The sequence below is a fragment of the Leopardus geoffroyi genome, chromosome C2 (genome assembly GCF_018350155.1).
Source record: "Leopardus geoffroyi isolate Oge1 chromosome C2, O.geoffroyi_Oge1_pat1.0, whole genome shotgun sequence".
In the NCBI taxonomy this organism is placed as follows: Eukaryota; Metazoa; Chordata; class Mammalia; order Carnivora; family Felidae; genus Leopardus; species Leopardus geoffroyi.
In genome coordinates, this window is record NC_059333.1 from 34,647,582 (window position 1) to 34,670,657 (window position 23,076).

At 35.0% G+C, this 23,076-nt stretch overlaps 1 protein-coding gene across 3 annotated transcripts in view; it reads right to left on the minus strand.

The window, feature by feature from the left end:
* The window catches only part of GBE1 (1,4-alpha-glucan branching enzyme 1), a 289,236-nt gene that overhangs the window by 20,464 nt on the left and 245,696 nt on the right, over window positions 1-23,076 (minus strand). For 2 of the 3 annotated variants that reach the window (XR_006718266.1, XM_045501673.1), the window contains exon 15: window positions 9,218-9,335. Coding sequence is in view for 2 of the 3 variants with exons in the window: in XM_045501673.1 (XP_045357629.1) it covers window positions 9,218-9,335 (118 nt within the window). In the remaining variant the exon portion in view is untranslated. Of the gene's footprint in view, window positions 1-578; window positions 1,351-9,217; window positions 9,336-23,076 lie in introns of those variants that run through there. The other variant, XM_045501672.1, reaches the window with a different exon arrangement.

A 23,076-nucleotide genomic window follows, 5' to 3' on the forward strand; every position in this document is an offset into this window, starting at 1 on the left:
AATAGGTTTAGCTATAAAAGTCTCCTTCGCTAACCTTTTCCAGTACTGAATAAGTTTTTAATAGAAAGACATCCAAGTACTGCTCATTAGTCATGAACGATCAGGCTAAAAACATACAACAACAAAAAGAAGCCGTCACTATTAATGTATTAATGTAAAGGCGCAAGATAAGACCTTTAAAAAACGTGAGATACTTTGTCTTATAAATGCATCATAATTTCTCAGTTATGAATGAATTATGTATCAATGATTTTAGACTTGTGTCCTACTATTTAATGAATTGAGTGGCGATTTCATGATTGAGTGTTCCGCTTAGTTTGAGATAGTTAATTCAGCGTCGAAAAGTGTTCAGGTTTACAGCTGGAGAGTAGCCTGGATATCTGAGTTAGTTAGTATAATTTCACACTACAAAATAGTACCTAAAGACAAATATTATTACCTCCCATCCCCCATGCCTGGACAATTGTGCACATGTGCATATATGTGGGGAAGGTATCAGAGTTAAGCTAAGGCATTTTAACATTCGTCCTAAATTAATCTTCACAACAGTACAGCAAAATAAACATTAGCAAAGGCAATTTTGCAATTTTTAATTTTATTGATCTAAAGTAAAAGACATTTTGTGAATTGTTACAATTACTATTCCAGGCCTTCAGAAAGACTGAAATATCAGCATCCACAAAGATACTAAGTGAAGCAGAGATCATGAGATAAAACTTAGCAAAATGAAGCATGGATGAGTTTATAGATAAAGAATTTTATATTATCTTTGATTCAATTCTTAATGTTATATTATTACTACATATTTATTACAGTATTTCTAAACACAATTTGAAAAAAAAAACAGAGTGACAATCTTGGCACTTTGTCATTTAAACCAAGAGATACTTAGAACAAATAAAGTCATCAAATATTCATCTTAAAAAAATACTGTATATATTCAACAGAAATAATCATACATGACACATGATTCAAATTTGAACTTTAAGTATCAAATACTGGCATGGAAAGTAAAGCTGTTTAAAGACATTACATATAATACTTCATTTGAGAATCCTAGCTGCTCAGATGCCTGGAAAATATAGTCTAGAATCCTTGAAATTGCAAAAATATTTCCCCCTCTCTTTCGATAAAAGTCTGACATTCATTTGCATAAACCAATATTAAATTTCAGACACCTGATGTTTCGTCTAGACAACTGTATTTTGAAAGGCTTACACACTACAAGCTCTGTGACAATGAGAACAGGAAAACAAAGCACACATCTTCTGGTGAAGCTGAAACCACGTCTCTTCAATTGGGCATATCCACGTTCTGAAGGATGAGGCCCACTCGGTTCGGAATGTACACCTAAGTCAACACAATCGTGTCAGTGCAATGGAAAGAAATACTGATCATGGTGACATTATATCAAAGGGATAAGATTCAGCCTCCCATTTGCTTCAAGTTACAGTTATCTCCAGTTATAGTCTGCAGGCGCCAGGGAGACAGTTCTACAGTTCCTCAGTCCTGGCAGCAACGTTGAGGCTCCTTTGAAGCAATCACCACTAGAGGGCTCCATACACTTTACAAAACCCACTGTTCCTCAGACATAGGCAAAGAAAGGACACTGGCTGAGGTTGAGGCACTTATCTGGTGGTACAGGAAGGCTGCCCTAAGGTCACAATGTTATTCCATTCAGGTGAATAAAAGTAATATACAAAACATTGCTCTACACCAAGACACCGGTCTGTCATCCTGTTTTGCCTTCCATCATTTTAAGAACGAATTAAATGTAATATAAGGGATCCTAAAGGTTTTTAGGTCCCTCCCCAATTTAAACCAATCAAAATGCTTGCCACTGCATTTAAAATACAAAACACATCCTCTCCCTGCCTGCAGGGTCCTGACTCCCCTTCTGGCACAAATACAATACATCTTCCATCTCAGCTCAGTGTGACACTTGTCTCTTCTCCCCTCACACCAGGCTCCAGCCACAGGGGCCTTTTGGATGCTTAAACAGGTCACATCTTCCCTCCTTTGGGTCTCTCAGAACACTCTTTACCTTGCTAGTTCCATATCTCTTGCATCTGAAAAAATCCCAGCTCCATGGAGAGGTGTCCCTTGCGAACACTAGGTATGATACTTTTCCAACTTCATTATCTCTTACAGCTCCATTTATTGTGTGTTTGTGTGTGTGTGTGTGTGTGTGTATGTATGTGTGTATATATATATATATGTGTATATATATATATATATATATATATATATATATATATATATATACACATATATATATATATATTTGTACAACCTCCTTGGATGTGTTGCTTTTCCTCTCTGGGTCCCAGATTTCCCTTCTTTATGGTGAGGATGCAAACCAATAATGATAGCAGCTAACAGTTACTAAGTGCTTAATGGGTGCTGTGCATTATTCCACCTGTCTTTTAAGTACTTGCTCATTCACTCTTCACAATGACCCAAGGACACAGTACTATTATTATCTCCTTTTTGCACATGAGGAAATGGGAGGCACAGGGCAGTTAAATAATTTTCCCATCCTCACACACTTAGTAAGTGGCAAAGAAAAGAGCTGAATCCAGGTCCTCTGGTTAAAGGGCATTTTTATTTCTTTCTGAACACTTAACACAATTTGTGATTTTGTTTTTCAAGTTTATGATCTGAACTCCCTACCAGACTATGAGCTTTACAAGGGCAGAGCCCTGTGTCTTCATATTTCTAACTCTTAGTAAGGTGCCAGTAGACAAAGTAGTTGCCAAATGATGACTAAATAACGAATAATGAATAAAAGAATAAATAAAAGTGGGACCAATATGTACATATATCATAAACTATTATTTAATATACTTCTATCTGAAATACTTCTAATAAAAATGAGAAGTGATCTGATGTGTATCTATCTATGTGCTATTTTACATATAACATACTTACTGTTAACAAACAGTAAAAATAATATTACAGACTGCTGTTGTCATTGTGACAGTTATCTCTCCATTTCTGACATTGTGAGTATTTTATTATTTCAGTCATTTTATCTTTAAGTGAAAGTCTGACTGATGGTTAAAAAAAAAAGAAGAAAAAAAAAGCTTTTATAGTTTAGAATCAGAATGAAAGAGGCAAAGCAGAAATGGCATAAAGAAAAAAATAAATAAAAGAAGAGAATAGCTGATTTTTACTGAATGAGACTATTGTATATCCAATATATCTCAACTCTGCGAATGAACACAATGTTTTCCCTTACAGTTTTTGTGATAACACAACTCTTAAAAAAAATCAGATATACCAGTATAGTTGGTTAGTTTTGAATAATAAAGATTAGCAATTGTAAAATGATAGCATTTTAAGAAATGTATATTATGAATGCAATAACCAGAGAACAGTTTTTCTAATCTTCAATTAATAGTGATTTAGAAAATGATCACCATCATCTGAGAAAAAAATCACAAATGCTAACAGTCACTGACTGGTTCAATTTCTCACAGTTTGATTTGCTTCCAAGATTTCCAAAAGATAAATATTATATCCTTGCAGTCATTAAGTGTAGGGAAACCCTTTACATCAATGCCATAATCTGTTTCCCTACAATTTTCCTATAATTTACAGGTTCAACCAATTCTCTCTCCAACTTTTATCAAAATAGGCATGAGTCAAGAGACACTTCTGCCCTTTCAAGGTTTGCCATATACTTACTCTATTACTCTGTGTGTGTAGTTTGGGGAATCATAGAAACTAGGTATAACTAATCAGTGGGACAGCAGGTTAGAACACAATGATTCTGAATTTTTCTAAGCATTTTAAAACTGAAGACCAATCTAAATTTTTCATTAGCACCAAAGTTGGACAAAAGATTTTCAGTTCCCTTTACCTGAAAACCATTTCTCTGATATAAGATATGGGCTTCTATGCATATAAGAGGATTCTGATAAGTCCAAGTCTCTTGGGAAAGATGCAATGAAACAAGTCATGCCTAAATAAATGCTGATAGGTCTCTGTCAGTGTGGCACAGTGATATATCAGGACAGGTCACATCAATCTCCTACTTGAATCCTACACAGTTTTGGTATCTGCTCTGCTTGGTGTATAACCTCATAGGTAATTTCATTAATAAAATACAATGATAACTATAAGCCTGTGATTTAGAAACAACCTTACTTTCTGTGATCTTTTGGCATTTCAGCCACCCCCAACTTGAGAGTAAAACAAAAGGGATGATAGAAGATGTTCAAGGTTTGCAATACATGCATTGAGTTTCCTGTTTTGGCGTTTAAGGGTTAAAAAATGCTCCAAGAACTCTTACTAAATGATGCTGGTCATTTTATGTAAAAGGAACTTTATGATGCCAATTCCAGTCACAGAGACCTCTTAACACTATCTGCTCAAAAACCTTCAGTTGATAATTGTATAGTATCATTAACGGGAATATTATGTAATTATATTTTCCACTGCAGTGTTAATTACTACAATGTGTTTATGTTGCTCTAGAGTCCTTGCAGTACAGGCAACATGAGAGAATTTCCCCAAGCAAGTGATTTTTCTTAACTATGGCTATTTATGGAATGTTGAGTTTTCTTCTTTATTAGGGTTCTGAGTATGTAAATCAATTTTCTTAGTGGTTAGGAAATGACTACCAATTATACTAAAGGTTTAAGATAATCAGAAGTAATCCTTATGATGAGACAATTACAGACATGAACAGTTTGGGGGCTCTATAATTTAGGGCTAAGTATTGACTCTGTAACTCTCATTTTATAATTTTAATTCTAAAAATAGTTTTGATTCATAGAGCAAGGGAAAAGAAATATGAACATAATTTAAGTAGGTTTATACGTAAATGTTTACGTATATTTAAATATAAACAATTGATATTTAAGTACATGTATATAAAACTGTTTAGTAAGCACATCACAGATAATATATGCTGATTAACATATATGATGCTGTTTTAGCCATTAAGCCTTAAGGATTTTGTAGTTAGGATCATATTAAGAACATATGAGACAATCTAATGTATGGCCATGAATTTCATTTTTTTAGGCTATATTTATAGTCAACACCTCAGAAGAAATCAGACTGCCACAGTATAATCCAATTCATTTATTAAGAGAGGCAAAATGCATGCTAACCTACCCAGTTACTTTGACTACCTTAGTGATTTAATCACTATGCCAACCACTAACATGGCCAAAAAACCCCCCCAAAAAACAAAAAATACCCCAAAACCCCATAATGGAGCACACAATAATCTACTATATTATGTCATCCAGGCAAAAGTATTATGTTCTTCTAGGATCACAACTGAGCTGCAAAAAGTAATTATATATTTTTGAAAACAGGGTGTCAAAATTAGAATCACAAAATCTTAAAATAATTTTAAATAAAAAAAAGTTTAAAGACTTTCAATATTTACAGCTGAGGAAAAATAAAAGGTACATCTATGCTGAATTCCCTATTTTAACCAAAAGTCTACGTTTGAATTTCCAAATTTAGAATGAGAATAAATAGACTACTTCTTAATAATAAGGAGCCTAACTGGCAAAGTAATAAATGCAAAAACTATTGCCTTACTCAAATTCACCCTTGAGACTACCTGAGTTACTGTAAAGGAAACTAATTCATTTTTGATTCAATAATCTGTTCTTCCATTTGTATCACGGAATTTGAATTTATGAACCAGAGAAGAGCAAGCAAGCCTCCCTGCTCCCACCACACTGGCTGACATATAAGTAACATCTGAACTCATATAGGTTCCTATATTAGAAACCAAAATATGGAGAAATGATTGTGCTAAAATGGAGTTTCCCAATAATTGTCAGTAGAGCAAATAGAGAAATTCTGCCCTATCACTTCTTGGCATTTGTGAATGCTCTGATCTTAGCAGATATGTTTCAATGGTAGTACACACACGATTCTCCTCTGGCTTCACAGTTTCAACTGATGGAGTACATACAGAAGATGCAGGAATATGGTACCTGCTAATGCTGCAGCGTGTATGGCTATTTTAAGGTTCCTTCAAGCTCTATTTGTTACTGTCTTTGAAAACAGATTTGACACTTATTCAGCAGATCCTTTGGATGACTGAGTTTGCAAATTAAGCTTTAGTAAATAAATACTGTGTAGTTGTTGTGATGGACAGAAGTTTCATGGAGAAGGAAAGAAGCCTTCTCTTCTGCCCTTTATTCAAGGCTTGTGGGAGGCAAAAGTGATCTCTCACTGGTGGTGGAATGAGACCTGTAGTGCCCATAGTCATATTCAAGAAACCTGACTGGATCCCAGTACCTATGAACCAGTTTAATAAGGAATTCCATTATAATGAGTCATTCTTAGAATAGGTTTGTCTTTTAATGCCTTCCTCCCCCCCCCCCCCCCCACCAGCTCTTCAAAGGATAACTCTGGCATGAAGGAACATGTTTTTACTGGATTTTCTAGTCTATTTGGGCTGCTTTATTCTTATATTAAAGCCAGTGTTGTTGAATTCATCCGGACCCTAAAGACATTTAAACGAGTGTTTCCTGAAGCACCAGTAGTCATTGAAAACAAGATGCTGCTGCTGCAAAGACAGAGCTAATCTTTACCTTTTTGACAGAGTTGGAGAATTCTGATATGGGCAGTGGTTAAGCTACGTTCTCACGTGCTTATGTGGGGCTTATGTGATACTTTCCACTCCGCCTGCTAATTTAGAACTGCACACATCTTATTTGGAAGATAAATTCAATTAGTACATGCAAAATAATCTCCTGACTTTTGCTGCCACTGGTTAGTTGGCTTGTTTTAATTATGACAGGATACTTTTGCTCTTTCAAAATTGAAAGGATGGCAAGATATTTTCTGCCCATTCTCAAAGATTAGGAGTCCTTGCCTAAGACTATAATTTCCTCCAAATTGGGAGAAGGTCTTATTAACTGCGTGTCCTCAAAGCATCTAGTAACTTGATGTGCTTAAAATACACACAAAGGTAACTGAAGAGCCCTGACAATAATAATCTAAAAATACATGTGCGATAGCATTTTGCAGTTTCTAAAAACCCTGGCCACAGTAATGAATGAATTTATGCCTCCTAAGAATCTCTTGCTGTAGGGAGGATACCATTACTAATTCTCATTACACAGATGAGGGAAAATGCAGCACAGAGAAGGTTAAATTACTCAAGGTCTCACAGCTAGGAAATGGCAGACAGGGGGCTTGATCCCCAGTTCTCTGCTGAAACATTGTGGTTTTTTCAATGTGTTACCAGGCCTCTCTCCCCGATAGAACCTCCATTGGATATATTTAGGTAACCAATTGCATACATTTTGAATCACTGAATTCAAAATCTTAGAATGTTTGCTACATACAAATTTTGCCTGAACTTTTCAAATTCCTTTCAGTCTGGTTTGATTGGTTCAAGTTCAGTGTTGTTGCAGTCAGTTGCTGCTTCTCCATGATTCCTCTTTGCAAGCTGAATGATCTTCCCTAATCCCTCAGAGGTCTTTAATTCTTTCGGTTACTGCAGAGCTTTAAGATAATTTTACAAATTTATTTCAGAACCTATTTTTTATCCGTCTTTACATGGCAAAACTTAATATTCTGAAAAACTACAATAATTTTTCTTTGTGGAAAGAATCTGATAGTATCATAATGCATATGTATCTATACTTAAAAATGCATATGTATCTATACTTGTATCTAAAAAGTATCACCCTCTTAAAAATGCATATGTATCTATACTTGTATCTAAAAAGTATCACCACCATCATTGCATACTGTTAGTGTAACACTCAAGTCTCCTGTGGCCATTGAATTTTCCTCAGAGTTAATAATCCACAGCTCAATCTTGCTCATTTCTGCTCTGCTCATTTATTTATGCCACTGTCTTTGACAGGCCAGTTCAGCATATAATATGGTGACTTACCAAGTGACATACTTGCACAACTTTAAGAGGTGGGAATATAGTAGAAAAATGAAGGAATTAGGGGTTCCTTATGAATTCTGCTTTTTGACTTATACCTAAATTTTTGAAAAAACAAGAAAATTTAACAGCTATGATAACACTGTCTATACTTTTGTTAGATATATCCTGGCTTCATAAAAGTGAAACAAATCTTAATCTAAGACCTCTCATGGTGAAAAAATTGCAGATTTGAGCCAGAGAGAGAGAGAGCGAGGAAGAGAAAGAAGACAAGAGGGTGAGAGAAAGCAAGAATGAGTTAGAGTTAGCAAAAGCATGAGAGGGAGAGAGGAGGGAGGCATATGACTGGTCAGGAAAAGGAAAAAAAAAAAAAAAAACAACAACATAATGTAGATGTATGGACTTGAGCTTACTACATGGACACAAAGTAGACAAAGAATTATTCTTCCAAATCTGGACAGTTTCTAAATTCTACATTTTTAAAAGAATCTAAACCTAGTAATTTAAAGCAATATTCTTTCAGGTGTTAACAACACAAAGTAAAAATGAGTTATATAATTTAATGTTTTCCTCAGTAATATGAAGAAATAAGAAAATCTTATAATTAGAATGAATTCAGTCTTTAATTGACTACAGGGAAGAAAAAGATATATTTTTTTTTAATTTACCCTTTTAAGGTGTTTTAAATTACACTTCATTAGACAGTCAATAATGGAGAATCCTGCTTGATGCAAAATATTACACAGAAAGCAACAACAGAAGGGAAGTAAACTGTTGTATAAAAATAGAAAAAAAATGCCTTCCCCTTATTTTTTGAGAAACATTTTTAATCCTATTAATAAACAAACTTCCCCAATTGTCCACCAAATACCTCTTGCTATTATTTTCCAAAACTGAATTCAGCTCAGTACCACATACACTGCCTCTGAATATTTCAACTCACTTCTTCTCTATCATCCCTGACCCCATTTCTTTTGTTTGTTTGTTTGTTTGCTTTTGTTTTCTCTTTTAGCAGGTCAAAGACTTGTTGTTTCTTTGGATAAAAACATCACCTTAAAAATAAAGGGTTGGGGCGCCTGGGTGGCTCAGTTGGTTAAGCGCCTGACTTCAGTTCAGGTCACGATCTCATGCACACGGTTTGTGGATTCGAGCCCCTCGTCGGGTTCTGGGATGACAGCTGGGAGCCTGGAGCCTGCTTTGGATTGTGTCTCCCTCCCTCTCTGCCCCTCCCCCATACACACACACTCTCTCTCTCAAAAATAAATAAACATTAAAGAAAAAATAAATGGTAAAATTGAAATGCAATGAAAAGATCTTAAAAAGCTTACTTACCAAAAGAGAACAGGGACGTTCATTATGTTTAAAAGGTTGAGAGAAAAACTCGGTACTATGGTCCAGTCTCCGGTGCCCTCCATACTCTGCTGCATCTGTATCTAGCACAATTCTGAATGTAAAGCTTTTAAGGAATCACAATGGTTCAGTGGTTAAATGAGACATTATAAAACACGTTCTGAGACGGCAATTTAAAAGTGAGTATTCTGAACACTGTTAAATCATGATTTGTGTTATATACACACTTCTTTTCTAATATTTCAGAGATTCTTATGTTTGAAAGGGGTGCTGGAGACTATCTGGTCCACACACCCATGTGATCCTTGCTATCCTATCACAGCTTATCACATGATCATCCAGCCTGGGACACACTATACATCTTAACAGAGAATCTACTTTTCTCTTAATGTGACCTATTCTATTCATTAGGAATTCACCTCTTTAGTAAGTGGAGATTTTTGACTCCTTGGGACTTTTCAATCCAGAAAAGCCATAGAGAACAGATTCAAAATGCAGTAACCTTTCAAATATTTAATAATAGTTACGCTATCTCCATGTATCCTCTGCATCTATTACTAAATACATACTAAATACAATCTCAGAACCTTTAATACTTCCTCATTTGATATGTGTTTTTACGCATTCCCATCTCTGAATTCATTCCAGTTCTAGATCCTGGTTGTCGAAGTGAGGAACACAAAAGTGAACCAAGTGTCCACATGTGTCTGAAGATGCAGAACTAAGCAGGCCTCCTGTCCACACACAGGATCTCGTAAACATACTCCCCGCCCATGCTACAGGTACATTCGTGTTGCCATCCTGTGTTCTGCTCCAGTGTAACATCCGATTTTTCATGCTGAGCTACTAGATATGTTTCATTATTGTCTTTGCAACAAAGTAAAAGCTACGGCTATTATGTTCAAATTTATGATCAGATTTTCATTAAAAAGTATCACACTGGGGTGCCTCAGTGGCTCAGTCTGTTGAGCGTCAGGCTTTGGCTCAAGTCATGACCTCATGGTTTGTGACTCTGAGCCCCACATCGGACTCTGTGCTGTCATGCAGAGCCTGCTTCAGATCCTCTGTCCCCCTCTCTGACTGCCTCTCCCCTGCTTATGCTCTTTCTCTCTCAAAAACAAATAAAAAAAAAAACATTTTAAAAATATATCACATTAAAAGTACATGTGGGTGACAAACAATGACCATAATTTCTTGCTTCGGGAACCTCTGTCTGGGTAAGAGATGTGGAAGGATTCACTAAAGGAACTGTTGCTGGGAGGGGTGGCTGCATTTCATTCAATCTAGGTCAGCCTGCTCTGACTCAAATTCAAACTGATAATCAGATTATTGGCATTGAATGAGAGAGGAACAGAGAAAGAACAATTGGCTGAGATTCAAAAGATGACAATTGGGCACAGGCACATTCTAAAGTCACTCAGTACAGCTGAAAATGACTTGAGCACACCGCATCACTTAATGGCAAAACACAGATAGCGAAATTAAATAACTGGAGACATTGTAAATAAATGGAGCCTTGTGGAATGAAAGGAACTATTAAATTTAAAGTTTAGCTTTTGCTCATCCTAGTTCATTAAATACTTTACAAATCCTCAAAAAACAAAAAGAAGAAGAAAAACAAGTACAATTTTAGAGAATAACGTCCTAGAATACTTTAAAAAACTTTTGTAATAGAGTATCAATTATTAGATTACTAGTTAAAATTACATTATTATTGGTAGTAGTATCTGCAGACAGAAAGTATCTCACCGAAAGCAGGGGTTCCCATTGAGTGGGCTGATATTCACTGGTAGCTGTGTTATTATAAGGATCTCATTGAATGAGTAATTATGTTACTAGAAGGGACTGGGGATCTATATTTGCTTCAGACATTGTCTGAAGACTACATTATATTATTACATACATCTGATACTGTATTTCAAATAATATGTATTTTTTGATTAATAAAATGCAGATTCATTTAAAAAGTCACAGGACTTAGAGTAAGGTTTTGCTTATATATGTATTTTTTTCAATCAAGGATGCTGAAAGAACAATTGTTATAAAATAATCCATTTCTTTTTGACATTGAAAGGGATCATCACACTTAAAATGGCTGGAATCTACTCACTTAATATATATAATTTGTAGCTATAAAGCAAAAGCTTACAAAAGCCATAATACAACTTTCAAAACATCAGTTTGGACCTGTTTCGCTGATCTATAATTTAAAGGAAACATTCTGCTGTGGCCACTCTTGGAATTACCCAGCCCTGTGTCCATATTACTCAGGGAATACAGTAACGTCCTTTGGGAAAGCACCCCTTACACTCCAGAAATGACAATAATTTAAAACACTAGATTAAAAGTAATAATTGTGGAAGAGTCTTAGAATTGTGAATTACTACCCACATACTATTCAAGAATTAAGAAACCCATCTTTTAAGGATGGTGCTTAGAAGGACAACAAACAAAAGCAGTTATTTGAGCAACTGGGTTGATTGACTCTTGTGCTCTCACTTAGGCATTTCCATACTCCTTCTTCCTCACATGCACATGCATATACACACACACACACATGCACAAACACGTGACAGGGCACTCATACAGCACCAGTATCCCTGCAAACCCCCATCATCCACTAAAGAACATCTCTCTGAAAATATAACTCAGAGCCAATGTACACTTATTTAAAATTATTTTTTAAATATGGCTTCCAATTCCAAATCCACAGGATACTCTCAGCAGGCCTTCTTTCATTCATAGCTACCTCCCAACACTGAACAGAATATCTTTTCATAAAAGCTTCTCAATACATCTTTGAAACATTCAGGATAATTCTGATTCACCAAAAAAGGCCAAGTTACATATCTTATATTTTTGTATTAAAGGAAAGTAGAATAAGTTCTCTTTACTCTCCCACTAACTTACTGGATACACACAATGTATAAGGCACTGTGCATGATAAAAAAATGACTAAGATATAGTCTTAGTTTACACACAACTTGCAGCCTGTAAGGAGAGATGATACGTGCACATGAAATGTCTATAAATAAAGCAGAAAGCAATGTGCAATGAGAAGTAGAGCCAAGGAGGAAAGGTAGGATTGATTGTCTGTCTATAATGGGTTTTGAAAGCCGGGCTAGGCTGTTAAGATTTAGTTTGGTAATTAAGTATGAGAATGTTGAAGCCTGGGGAGAAAGAGTTTGACAATTAAGAAAATTAACCTAGAGGTCAGGGTAGAATAAGACGGACAAAGGAAAGACCAGGTCAGAGAGAACACTCAGGAGTCTTACAAGGGTCCAAAAATAGTAGTATGGTTAAACCTGGAGAGAAGGAATGGAGAGGCATAGATATATCAATGAGATTTTGGATGGAAAAGTAAGGACACTGATGCACAATTTGGGGAGACAAAAGTAGAACGGGAGAATGTGTGTGTCCAGAAACATGCCACCAGTTTAGTAGCAGAGCTGGGATGAATATACCAGTCGAATGTAATCTAATTACCTTACTCTCTACATCGGGGCATCTATTTTATACAGAGAAGCAGGCAGAATCATTTTGTAAACTGTTTCTTGTTTAATTCTAAAGGTGAGATTCTAAGGATAAAGTGACCAGAATGAATAGGATATGAGAGGAATAAAAATTTAAAAAGCAGATAAAGTGATATTCATCTAAATGATTAGTCTAATTCAATTTAAAAGATTTATGTTAAAAGACTGAATTCTTAACATTCCTTATGGTGTCTGAATATCTGACATTTATTGTATTTGTTCTAGATCCATCTTTATTCATTAGGTTCATTCAGTCATTTTATTGGTGAATACAAAATATTGGACCGAAAACTTTACCTTGCTCAATGTGGCAAATTATAGTAGGAAAAAAAAATGATAGAATGATGGAATTATTTTATGAAGATTTTTCTAAAAAAGAGATCAAATAGGTCCCTATCCATTTGAATGTCATTTAAAAATATTATGATTTCTTCTTATTTTAAATTCAATAGCTTCCTAAGTATTTGATGTATCCTATCAACAGGTTGACATAGATAAGTTTTAAGCTTTATTGTATAATCTATGTCCTTAAATTTGAACCAAGAAAAGAGCCATGTTCTGGAGACCTGTACTAATAAGATTAAAGAAGAGTGAGGGCATGAAGACTCTTAAATTCAATGGCTCTTCAAATACTTCAAAAGCTGCTGTGTTTGCTCAGCCACTTGATAAAGTGTCTGTTCAAAGTATAAGGATTTTGATGTAAGAAGTACTATCATTTATATCATTCGGTACTAAACTCACTTCACTCCTGCTGATGAAGCTAAGGAAATTTATGGTAAGGTACAACCCCCAAGGTTTCAAATTGAGCAACAATGAAAGGGGCTCTCCAGTCACTAGGTGACCATAAAAATGGCAAAGATGGTAAGTTACCATATATCTTTACATCTAAGCCATCATCAATTTTAAGATGAATTATTTTATATATCCCCAATAAAGAGAGAGAAAAAAATCACTACCATGGCATTTATTGTAGGACATACCCCAATGGAAGACATGCTAAAATGTGGAAAAAAATGCACCCCTTAGAATATATGCATTTATTATGTTATTTTCAGATCTGATTCTTTAATCAACCCACCCACATTATTACAGCTGCAATAACTTCTGAGAGCTCAATGGTCCCAGGAGAGAGAATCTACGTCAAAGGCAGGAAACATCCTGTAAGAAATTTAAGGAATTGTGAACAAACATCTGGTTGAGTAAGAACAGGTGCTGGAAAGCAAAGACAAGTTTATATTTTTAACAGCCTAAAAATAACTACCAGCACAGGACTTGGCACAGTGTTCTAACATAACTCCCATTTTTATGTTTCATGAATTTAATTTTTTTATTGCCAGCTACATTCCACAAAATCTTCAGTTACACCTGTTGACCATCTTAAATAGACGTCCCTTTATTTTATAAATATTGCTAAATTGAGCCGAGGCAATACTCTGGGTCATACATTACAACTTTTATTTGCTCTCTCTGGTCTTGTTCCAAATACAAAACTAGCAAAGACTTGTGATGTGTAGTTATGTATATTATTAATCTGTATTTGTGTTAATGTGAGGTGTGTGTGTGTGCGTGTGTGTGTGTGTGTGTGTGATTTAGGCAGTCCCACAATTAATTCTGTGACCTTAAATATATATTAACTTAAAAATTCATTGTTGACGGGCGCCTGGGTGGCGCAGTCGGTTAAGCATCCGACTTCAGCCAGGTCACGATCTCGCCGTCCGGGAGTTCGAGCCCCGCGTCAGGCTCTGGGCTGATGGCTCAGAGCCTGGAGCCTGTTTCCGATTCTGTGTCTCCCTCTCTCTCTGCCCCTCCCCCGTTCATGCTCTGTCTCTCTCTGTCCCAAAAATAAATAAACGTTGAAAAAAAAAATAAAAAATAAAAAAAAAAATTCATTGTTGAAAAGGAATTTTGGTATTTTAATTATTTTTTCAAAACTATTTTACGGCAATGTGGCATTTATGACTACATTACTTTTGATGGAAAATATCCATTTAATTTTTTTTCTTTTCTTTAGTTTAAAAATCCCCAAAGATTATATTTCTAAAACAAAATTAAAACAGGGAGAAATGTGAAATACATAAAGGAATTTACTATTGAATATAACCAAAGTATATTTTAAGATATAATAAATGCCACAACACAGCATCTAAGTTAACCGTCTTTTTTTTGTTTAACTCTAATTAGTTCATATTAAAGTTTTGGTATCTGTAAAAAGCATCTTCATGCATGAGCTACACATAAGCATTCAAGTTTGTGAGCACTGTCTTCATTAAAAGTTTAAATGACAACCACATGTTTTAATTAAGTACAAAATATATTTCTAGTATATTTTAGGATGTGCTCATTTCATCAACAATAGGTTTCTGCAATTAACTACAATTCCTTCAAGTTTACTTCCTTGGCTGTAAAATTTTTACAAACTGTATAATGCAGAATAGCAAATAAAACAAACTCAAAGGATGAGGGGCTCAAATATGATCTACCATATTAATTAATGGAGTGCTATGCTTTTTGAGATAAATTTTCATGCAAATTATTAGTTTATTCTTCAGCATGCATGCTTATAATGACATACATCAGTAAATAGCAAATTGAATGATAATACCAAGTATTGTGTGTCACATATCTCTCTATGCAAACAGGAAAATTATTCTAAATACTTTACAGAATACTTCGACTGACCTAACTAGGAACTTTTTATTTGTTTTAGAAGATTATGTAACTTGAAATAAAAAATGTCATTGTTTCTCAATAACTCAAGAAAGAATAATAATGAAAAAATATGCCCACAGTTAAAGTCTAATAATGAAAAAAAATATGCCCATACTTCTAGCCTAACCATCCTCTAAAATTGTTGCTTTTTGTCTGTGACATTAAGGATTACCCAAAGAACTTGTAAATTCAATTATTTGATGAAGCAATAGCAATTATTTAGAATTGAAAAAGAAAAAAATAAGATTTTTATTCACCTTATAACCACATACTTTGTCATCTAAATGAGTTTTGACCATGCAGATTCAACATTTTTTACAAACACATTGTGCTTTTGAACTCAAAATAATTTTGACTTAGGCTATAAAGAAACACCTTTTCCCAAACTTACTTAATACAGCCTTCAATGGAATCCAATGAAATATACATAAATGGAAAAGATAATTGGAAACTTCAAAGTCCCTGAAAAATAATGACAATTATAAGCAGTAAGTAAGTGTCATCTGTGCTGCCTTGCAGACAGACTGGGATAGGAGAAATCATCCTTTAAGAGTAAAATATGGTGGGTTCATCCACATGCTTTGGGGACCAAGAATTACTTTCGAATCCCAATTCTGGCAATTGCTAACTGTGTGTCTCTAAGAAAGTTACAGAACTTCCTAGAGGCTCAGTTTCTCATTGGTAAAACAGAGGTGCCATATCAGAGGCTGAGAAGATTCACTGAAGCAATGTATAACCAGTGCTTAACATTGTGTCTAGTATTGGGGAAGATTCTTAAATGATTAGCTGCTGTTTATATTATTATTACAGACCCCGGACCATTTAAACTGATGTCATAACAGATGAAAAATGTAAAGAGGGTCTATTTATTCTCCATCTTACTTTTTACACCCAGTTTGGCCTCTTCTTCCTTAATGACATTTACTTTCATGCCCTTACTCCCTTGACTGTGTTCTCACTAGAATTCTAACACTTTTCCTATTATATCAAAATTTAATATTAAGGATTAGTAAGACAGTACATCAATCTCTTTGAGAACTAGATACCTTTTTAAATTTTCAAGTTTTTAAAAATTTTTTATAGGCTTTTAAAAATGTTTATTTATTTTGAGAGACAGAGAGAGAACACACACACACACACACACACACACACAAGCAGGGAGGCGCAGAGAAGGAGAGAGAGAATCCAAAGCTGGCTTCATGCTGTCAGCACCGAGCCCAATGTGGGGCTTGATCTCATGAAGCTTGCAGTCATGACCTGAGCTGAAATCAAGAGTCAGATGCTCAATCAACTGAGCAACCCTGATGCTCTGAAGTTTTATTTTTTTTAAAGAAAAGTTCTCCTCAAGCTTCTGAGAAAGATTGGGAAACTACTCTGAATACTCTAACTGAAAACTAGCACCTCCCTACGCCCTCCTGTTCATGTTCTAGTTTTTCACCATACCATTATCAACCTTTAATATACTATAAGCTTAACTATTTCATTTTTCTACCTTTCTTTATTAAAATGCATTATCTTTAAGGGATTTCTGTCTTTACCCACTCCTCTCCTTACTTTCCTACTACCTAAGGCCTGGATTAATACCTGACATATTTATTGAATGGATTTTCTTTTCATTAGATTTTCTTTTCATTGTTGGAATATAATTTACATCCTCCTTGGGTTTTGATCTATGAGTGCTTTTGCCAAACCTGGTGAAATAATTTAACACTACTTTGGTTATTAAAAAAACAAAAAAAACAAAAACCCAACCTTGATTTTCTTTCATTGTGTTATGGAGTTAATATTTCAGATCTGTACAATATCTCTTCTAATACAATCCCATTTCATTACCTACAAAATTTTACGTGGACATTTTAAAAGATTTATTTCCTTCTTTTTGGAGCAGTCACAATAGTAAAATAAATGCATGTCAGATTGAGCTAGTTAATTCTTAAAGTGATTGGTATGTGCCCTGGAGACAGCCATTTTATATAATTGTTAGTTTAAGTGGATGATTGATTACATATTTACTAAAGTCAGCATATCAGCATATAAAGACCTGTATTATCAACTTGACTGGTTAGCTTTCTTTATACAGATGACTGAACTTAAGCATAGAACATTAAAATGACTAGCCAAAAACCATACATATATATACATACATTAATACATGTATGTTTGTATATAAAACATAAAAAAATACATAAAAAATAATTTGGCAGGGCCAGGGTAGACATCTAGGTATAATATGTTCTACCACTCTATCACCATTGCTACTGAAAGACTGAAAAGTGTATGAACATTAAAATACTTCAACATTTGAAAGCTGATTATTTAGCATTGGTAGTAAACATTTTTTTCTTTATTTGAAGTTATAACTTATGTGTGTAGCTAATGTATATTCCTCTTTCTCTTGTAGGTTTCAGACCAAATAGAAAATCATAATACCCTGGGGCTCACTCAGTGCTTTAGAAAACTAAATGAGAATGGGTTGAGCTAGTTTCCCTAGAAAAACTGTAAAGAAAAGCCTGCAGGCCTGTGTGTGTGTGTGTGCACGTGTGTGTGCGCATGTGTGTGTGCGTGGGCATGTACCCATACGTGCCCCATCACTCCCCGTTATTCCTGAGCACTTCTGGGCACTCAGCCCATAACTATCATAACTGTATCTAGATTGATGACTGTAAGGGAAAAGATTTGAAGTAAACATTTCCCCACAGGCACTAAAAAAATGAGTGACACAGCTTTAAACACACACACATGTGACTGCTAATAAATACATTTTCCAGGGGCATAATGAATCTGATACAGTAGTTTGCAATCATCTTTAAAACAGTCATATTGATTAATCTTACTAGGTAGACATGCAAAATAATACAAGCAAAGAGCAAAGCCGAGAAGTTATTTCCGCAAAGTGCTTGCTTGTACAATTCAAAATGAAATAACAAATGTTTTGGTATGATAGTCAGACATGGAAATGAATTATATAATTCCAATGAACAAAATTTCTGGCAGGTTTTGAATCAAATTCTATGTAGATTTAATTATTTTTTCATAGTTATTTCACAAATGTGAGCTTTATTTGCAGTATCCAATTATTATTAAAATTCCAAAGTGATGACACTATTATGGTCATGAGAGAGTTAATCGAATGCAGTAATATGATTCCGTATACGCTTTAGGTACATTGAGGCAGCCAGTAGACAAAATGTCACCAGGAGTGAATTTCCTACGTTCAAAATTATTAAGGTAAGAAAAGGAAATATATACAATTACATGCTTCTAATATAAATCTACACGGAGGCTCATCTCCCTAAATCTGTCCAAGACTGTGTCTCTTGTGTGTGGCTAAAACAAATCAGAACTCCCATGCTGTAAACATATGCCGGTGATATGGAGCTCCCATGTCTGTCATAACTCCCACTACTCGGGGAAGAACAGGAGCAACAGATTATCATGAAAGCTGATGAAAGCAGACCTCTTATCCTTCACTTCTTTGTAAGTGTCTTCTTCTGTTCTATGGGATGCTTAATCCTCAAACCCTTTTATCCTTCAGTATCCTTCAGGATCTACACTTTCCCAGTCAGCACTTGAAGCTGAAATATACTTAGGTTTATATCTTGGTTTAATAAAAAAAAAAAAAAAATGAGTATTCGTTTTTTTTTTTTTCTTAAGAAAGTTATTTTACCCCTAGAAAAGTTTACTTTTAAAATGAGTATATTTGTTAAAAAAAATCCTATTTAAACTGATCTGTGTTTGAGTATGTTAGAAACTAGGATAGTTTAACACTGTGGAAAAATGACATTTAGTCAGGGTTACCATTAACTCTTACAAAGAAATGCAAAGAAAACATAAAATTATAAGTAATTAGTGAGACACCCTTTACTGATTTTAATGGCATTTTGACAGGGCAACAAAAAAAGTGAATTATCTGGTGCCCATCTGAAAGACTGCTGAAATTAAGGGAAGTAGATTTAAATCACATTTATTCACTTAACTAGGAATATGATCTTGTGAAAGTTATAAATCTTTCTAGTGCTCATATTTAGGTTGAGGATAAGAGAAGTCAAGGTGAATAAAAGCATTCACACACTATAAAGTGTTATGCAGATTTAATTTTTGGTACTAATTTAGAAACTATGTCCTAAAATATATCTTCTAACCCAACCAATTTTATCTAATTTCAATGGGTTGAACCAGGTCATGCTAGGCTTCTTCTACCTCTCAAAAATCTATGCTTCTATGCTGCTTGGTATTTCCCAGTGGTCATTAAATACCACAGAACTATAGTCGATGTAGGGTACACCTCAGCATAGGAGGGGTGATTAGGGACCATCTTCACAGGGTTGAAGCTCTGAGTGTGTGTGAGTTCTTCAAAGGAAGAGCGCAAAGAAGGAAATAAAATAAAAACTTGGATTTGGACCTGAGGAAACAATAGCACAAAGTGGGTACAGAGGAAAGGGAAATCAAGACAATGCTGCAGCAGATGGAAAAATGGAGTGGGAAAGAAAGGAAAGAAAGGTGATGCCAGAATGTGGAGAGGATTTAGCCAGGAGAAGACTGATTTCCAGGATGGTAAAAACATAGAAATCACCTTGTGGCGGTGGACTGGGGAGCAGGAAATGAACAAAGTAGGATGTGACAATGTAGATAACAGAGGGGATTTGTAGCTACTTCTCTCATCCTTTCCTTTCCTTCCTTTTTTAAAAAAAATACATTTAATTTTTTTTTCAACGTTTATTTATTTTTGGGACAGAGAGAGACAGAGCATGAACGGGGGAGGGGCAGAGAGAGAGGGAGACACAGAATCGGAAACAGGCTCCAGGCTCTGAGCCATCAGCCCAGAGCCCGACGCGGGCTCGAACTCACGGACCGTGAGATCGTGACCTGGCTGAAGTCGGACGCTTAACCGACTGTGCCACCCAGGCGCCCCTTAATTTTTTAAATTAATTTTATTTTATTTGAGAGAGAGAGAGAGAGAGAGAGAGAGAGAGAGAAAGAGAATGCACAGGTGGGGGACAGGGAGAGAGAGAATCGTAAGCAGGTTCCACACTCAGCATGGAGCACAATGTGAAGCCTGATGAGAAGCCCGATGGAGGGCTTGATTCTACAACCCTGGGATCATGGCCTGAGCTGAAATCAAGAGTCAGATGCTCAACCGACTGAGCCACCCAGGCACCCCACCTTTCCTTCTTTTTATGATCAAATTTCTAATGCATTTTTAGGTCAATGATGATGCCAGTAATGTTGGCTATAGCAGGTAACACTGAGCTCATGGCACGTGGAGGACACTATCACTAAGCCTTTCACATGCATTAATGCATTTAATTCTGACAGTAATTCCACAAGTAGGTGTTTTAAAGATGAGGAAACCAAGAAACAGTGAGGTTACTTTCATAACACGAATAAGCTGCAGGGAGAACTTGAATGCTTAGACAGTCTTATTCTACCTTCAGAGCACAAGGTTTTAACCACTATTCTAGTAATGAGAACAAATTTCTCTACATCTGCAAATATAAGAACTGGAAATACAACTACTGAGCCATTGGGAGATAAAAATGTTACAGTAAGAGAACAAACTGAAGAAAATAATGTTTCAGAATCAGAAAAGAGTGCTACCATCAGACAAACATATTTTTCGTGTTTTCCTTAGCTAGGAAGAAAGACAGAGTGTTGAGAGGGAAGGTACTAAAGGGAAAATAATTGACTATCTCTAAATATAAACTGATGGAGAAAAAAAAAATTACAGTAATGTTTATAATTTTACAGACAAAGTAATTTTCTGTCTTAATGTTCCTGTAATGAAACACTTATTGTGCACCAGTAAAAGGTAATATGATTGCATTTCATTAAGTTATACGTTAATTAAATATTCTCAGTAACATCTAAAGAATATTTTCCTTATTCAATAATTAATACCATATAGCAACCAAAAAGAATCAATTAATTTCACAAATAAACCTCACATACATAATAGGAATCATTTAGATATTTTCCCACCATTCGGCCAACGAATACTATATTAATAGAATTAGAAATGGTTTTTACACACGGTTGTAACTGAAGCCACTGTTTCCAAGAACACACTGTGTATAGCTCTACTTTTGCCACTCTTCTCTGGAGAAACAGAAACTCTTCTTTTGGTTGTGGCATCCATATATTTAATAAATATATTAATTGTAGTGAACCTGTAATTGTATCATGGTTTAATTTTAAGAACCTTCCGGAGTATTCAGGTAGCATTTTCACATATAAATGAAACACTGACTATTCAATTTGATCCTGTGAGATTCTCAGTTAGAACAGCTTAACAGAAAATGATGAAAATGAAAACACCTCACTTATATAAAATCTAAACAGCATTCTGGCATAGAGGAGATGTTTACTGAAAAAAACAAACAAACAAACAAACAAAAACAAAAGCAAAAAAGCTAATTTCTACTGAGATCCAGAAGGAAAATGTAATTTAAAATTCAGTATTAGAAATTTATTTTAGACACAGGATGTTCTCTTAAAAAAAAAAAACTGGCATCAGATATAAAGAAAGGTGATGAATACAATTATACATTTTTTTTTTTTTTAAGTAGTAGAGAACCATCTGTTTTGGACTACTTAAATACAGGACTATTTTAAAAGAAAGGTTAGACATGGAATTTTTCAGGCCAATGTTTTTTTTTTAGATTTTCTCCTTCTATGGTTGCAATGCTGTTCCCTATGAAAGGAAAAGGTTTACTAAGTGAGATAATAAGTGTAAAGTATTTGCAAAGTGCACTGTACATAGGAAGTTTATAAGGGAGGGTAGATCTTATTATGAAAGTCTGTTCAGCAAATATTCGGACAATATACTCTAGTGTGTTAATTTTGAATATTACAAAATCATGATGTATCTTCTTGACAATATTTGATCAAGTTTCCCTTTATACCATTTAACATCTACTTTAAGGGAAAAGCAATAAATTCTAGTTAACTTTTGTGTTTTAATTATTTAATTAAAGAACTCCAGGGGTTCTTTTGCTATTAGGTAGCTGTTATCTTCCATCCATCCATCTATCCATTCATCCATATGTCTGTCCATCCACCCAGCTATCCAACACCCATCCAGCCATCCACTTCTATCTGCCCATCCTTCTACTCATCATTATCCATCCATCCAACAAAAATTTAGCTTTATGTGTACCCAATACATTTTCAAAACAACTTAAAACATTTCTTTAAGTTTATTTATTTTGAGAGACAGAGAGCACGAGCGGGATAGGAACAGAGAGAAAGGGGAGAGAGAGAATCTCAAGCAGGCTCTGTGCTGTCAGCATAGAGGCCAATGTGGGGCTCAACCCCACAAACTGTCAGATAATATGACCTGAGCCGAAACCAAGAGTTGGGGGCTTAACTGCCTGAGTCACCCAGGCGCTCTGAGTACCTAATACGTTTTAGCTAAAGATATAATTGCTAATGTGCGGGTAAAACTCTTAGTCTTACATGTATCTTGGCATCAATTTCCACATACTAGTACCTTTTTTTACAGATTAGTAACAATAATCAACCTGGGCACACATGTTTTTCTGCCCATTAGCAATACAATTATTAGGTAAGTATGTATTGTTTTTAAAGGTTATAACAATG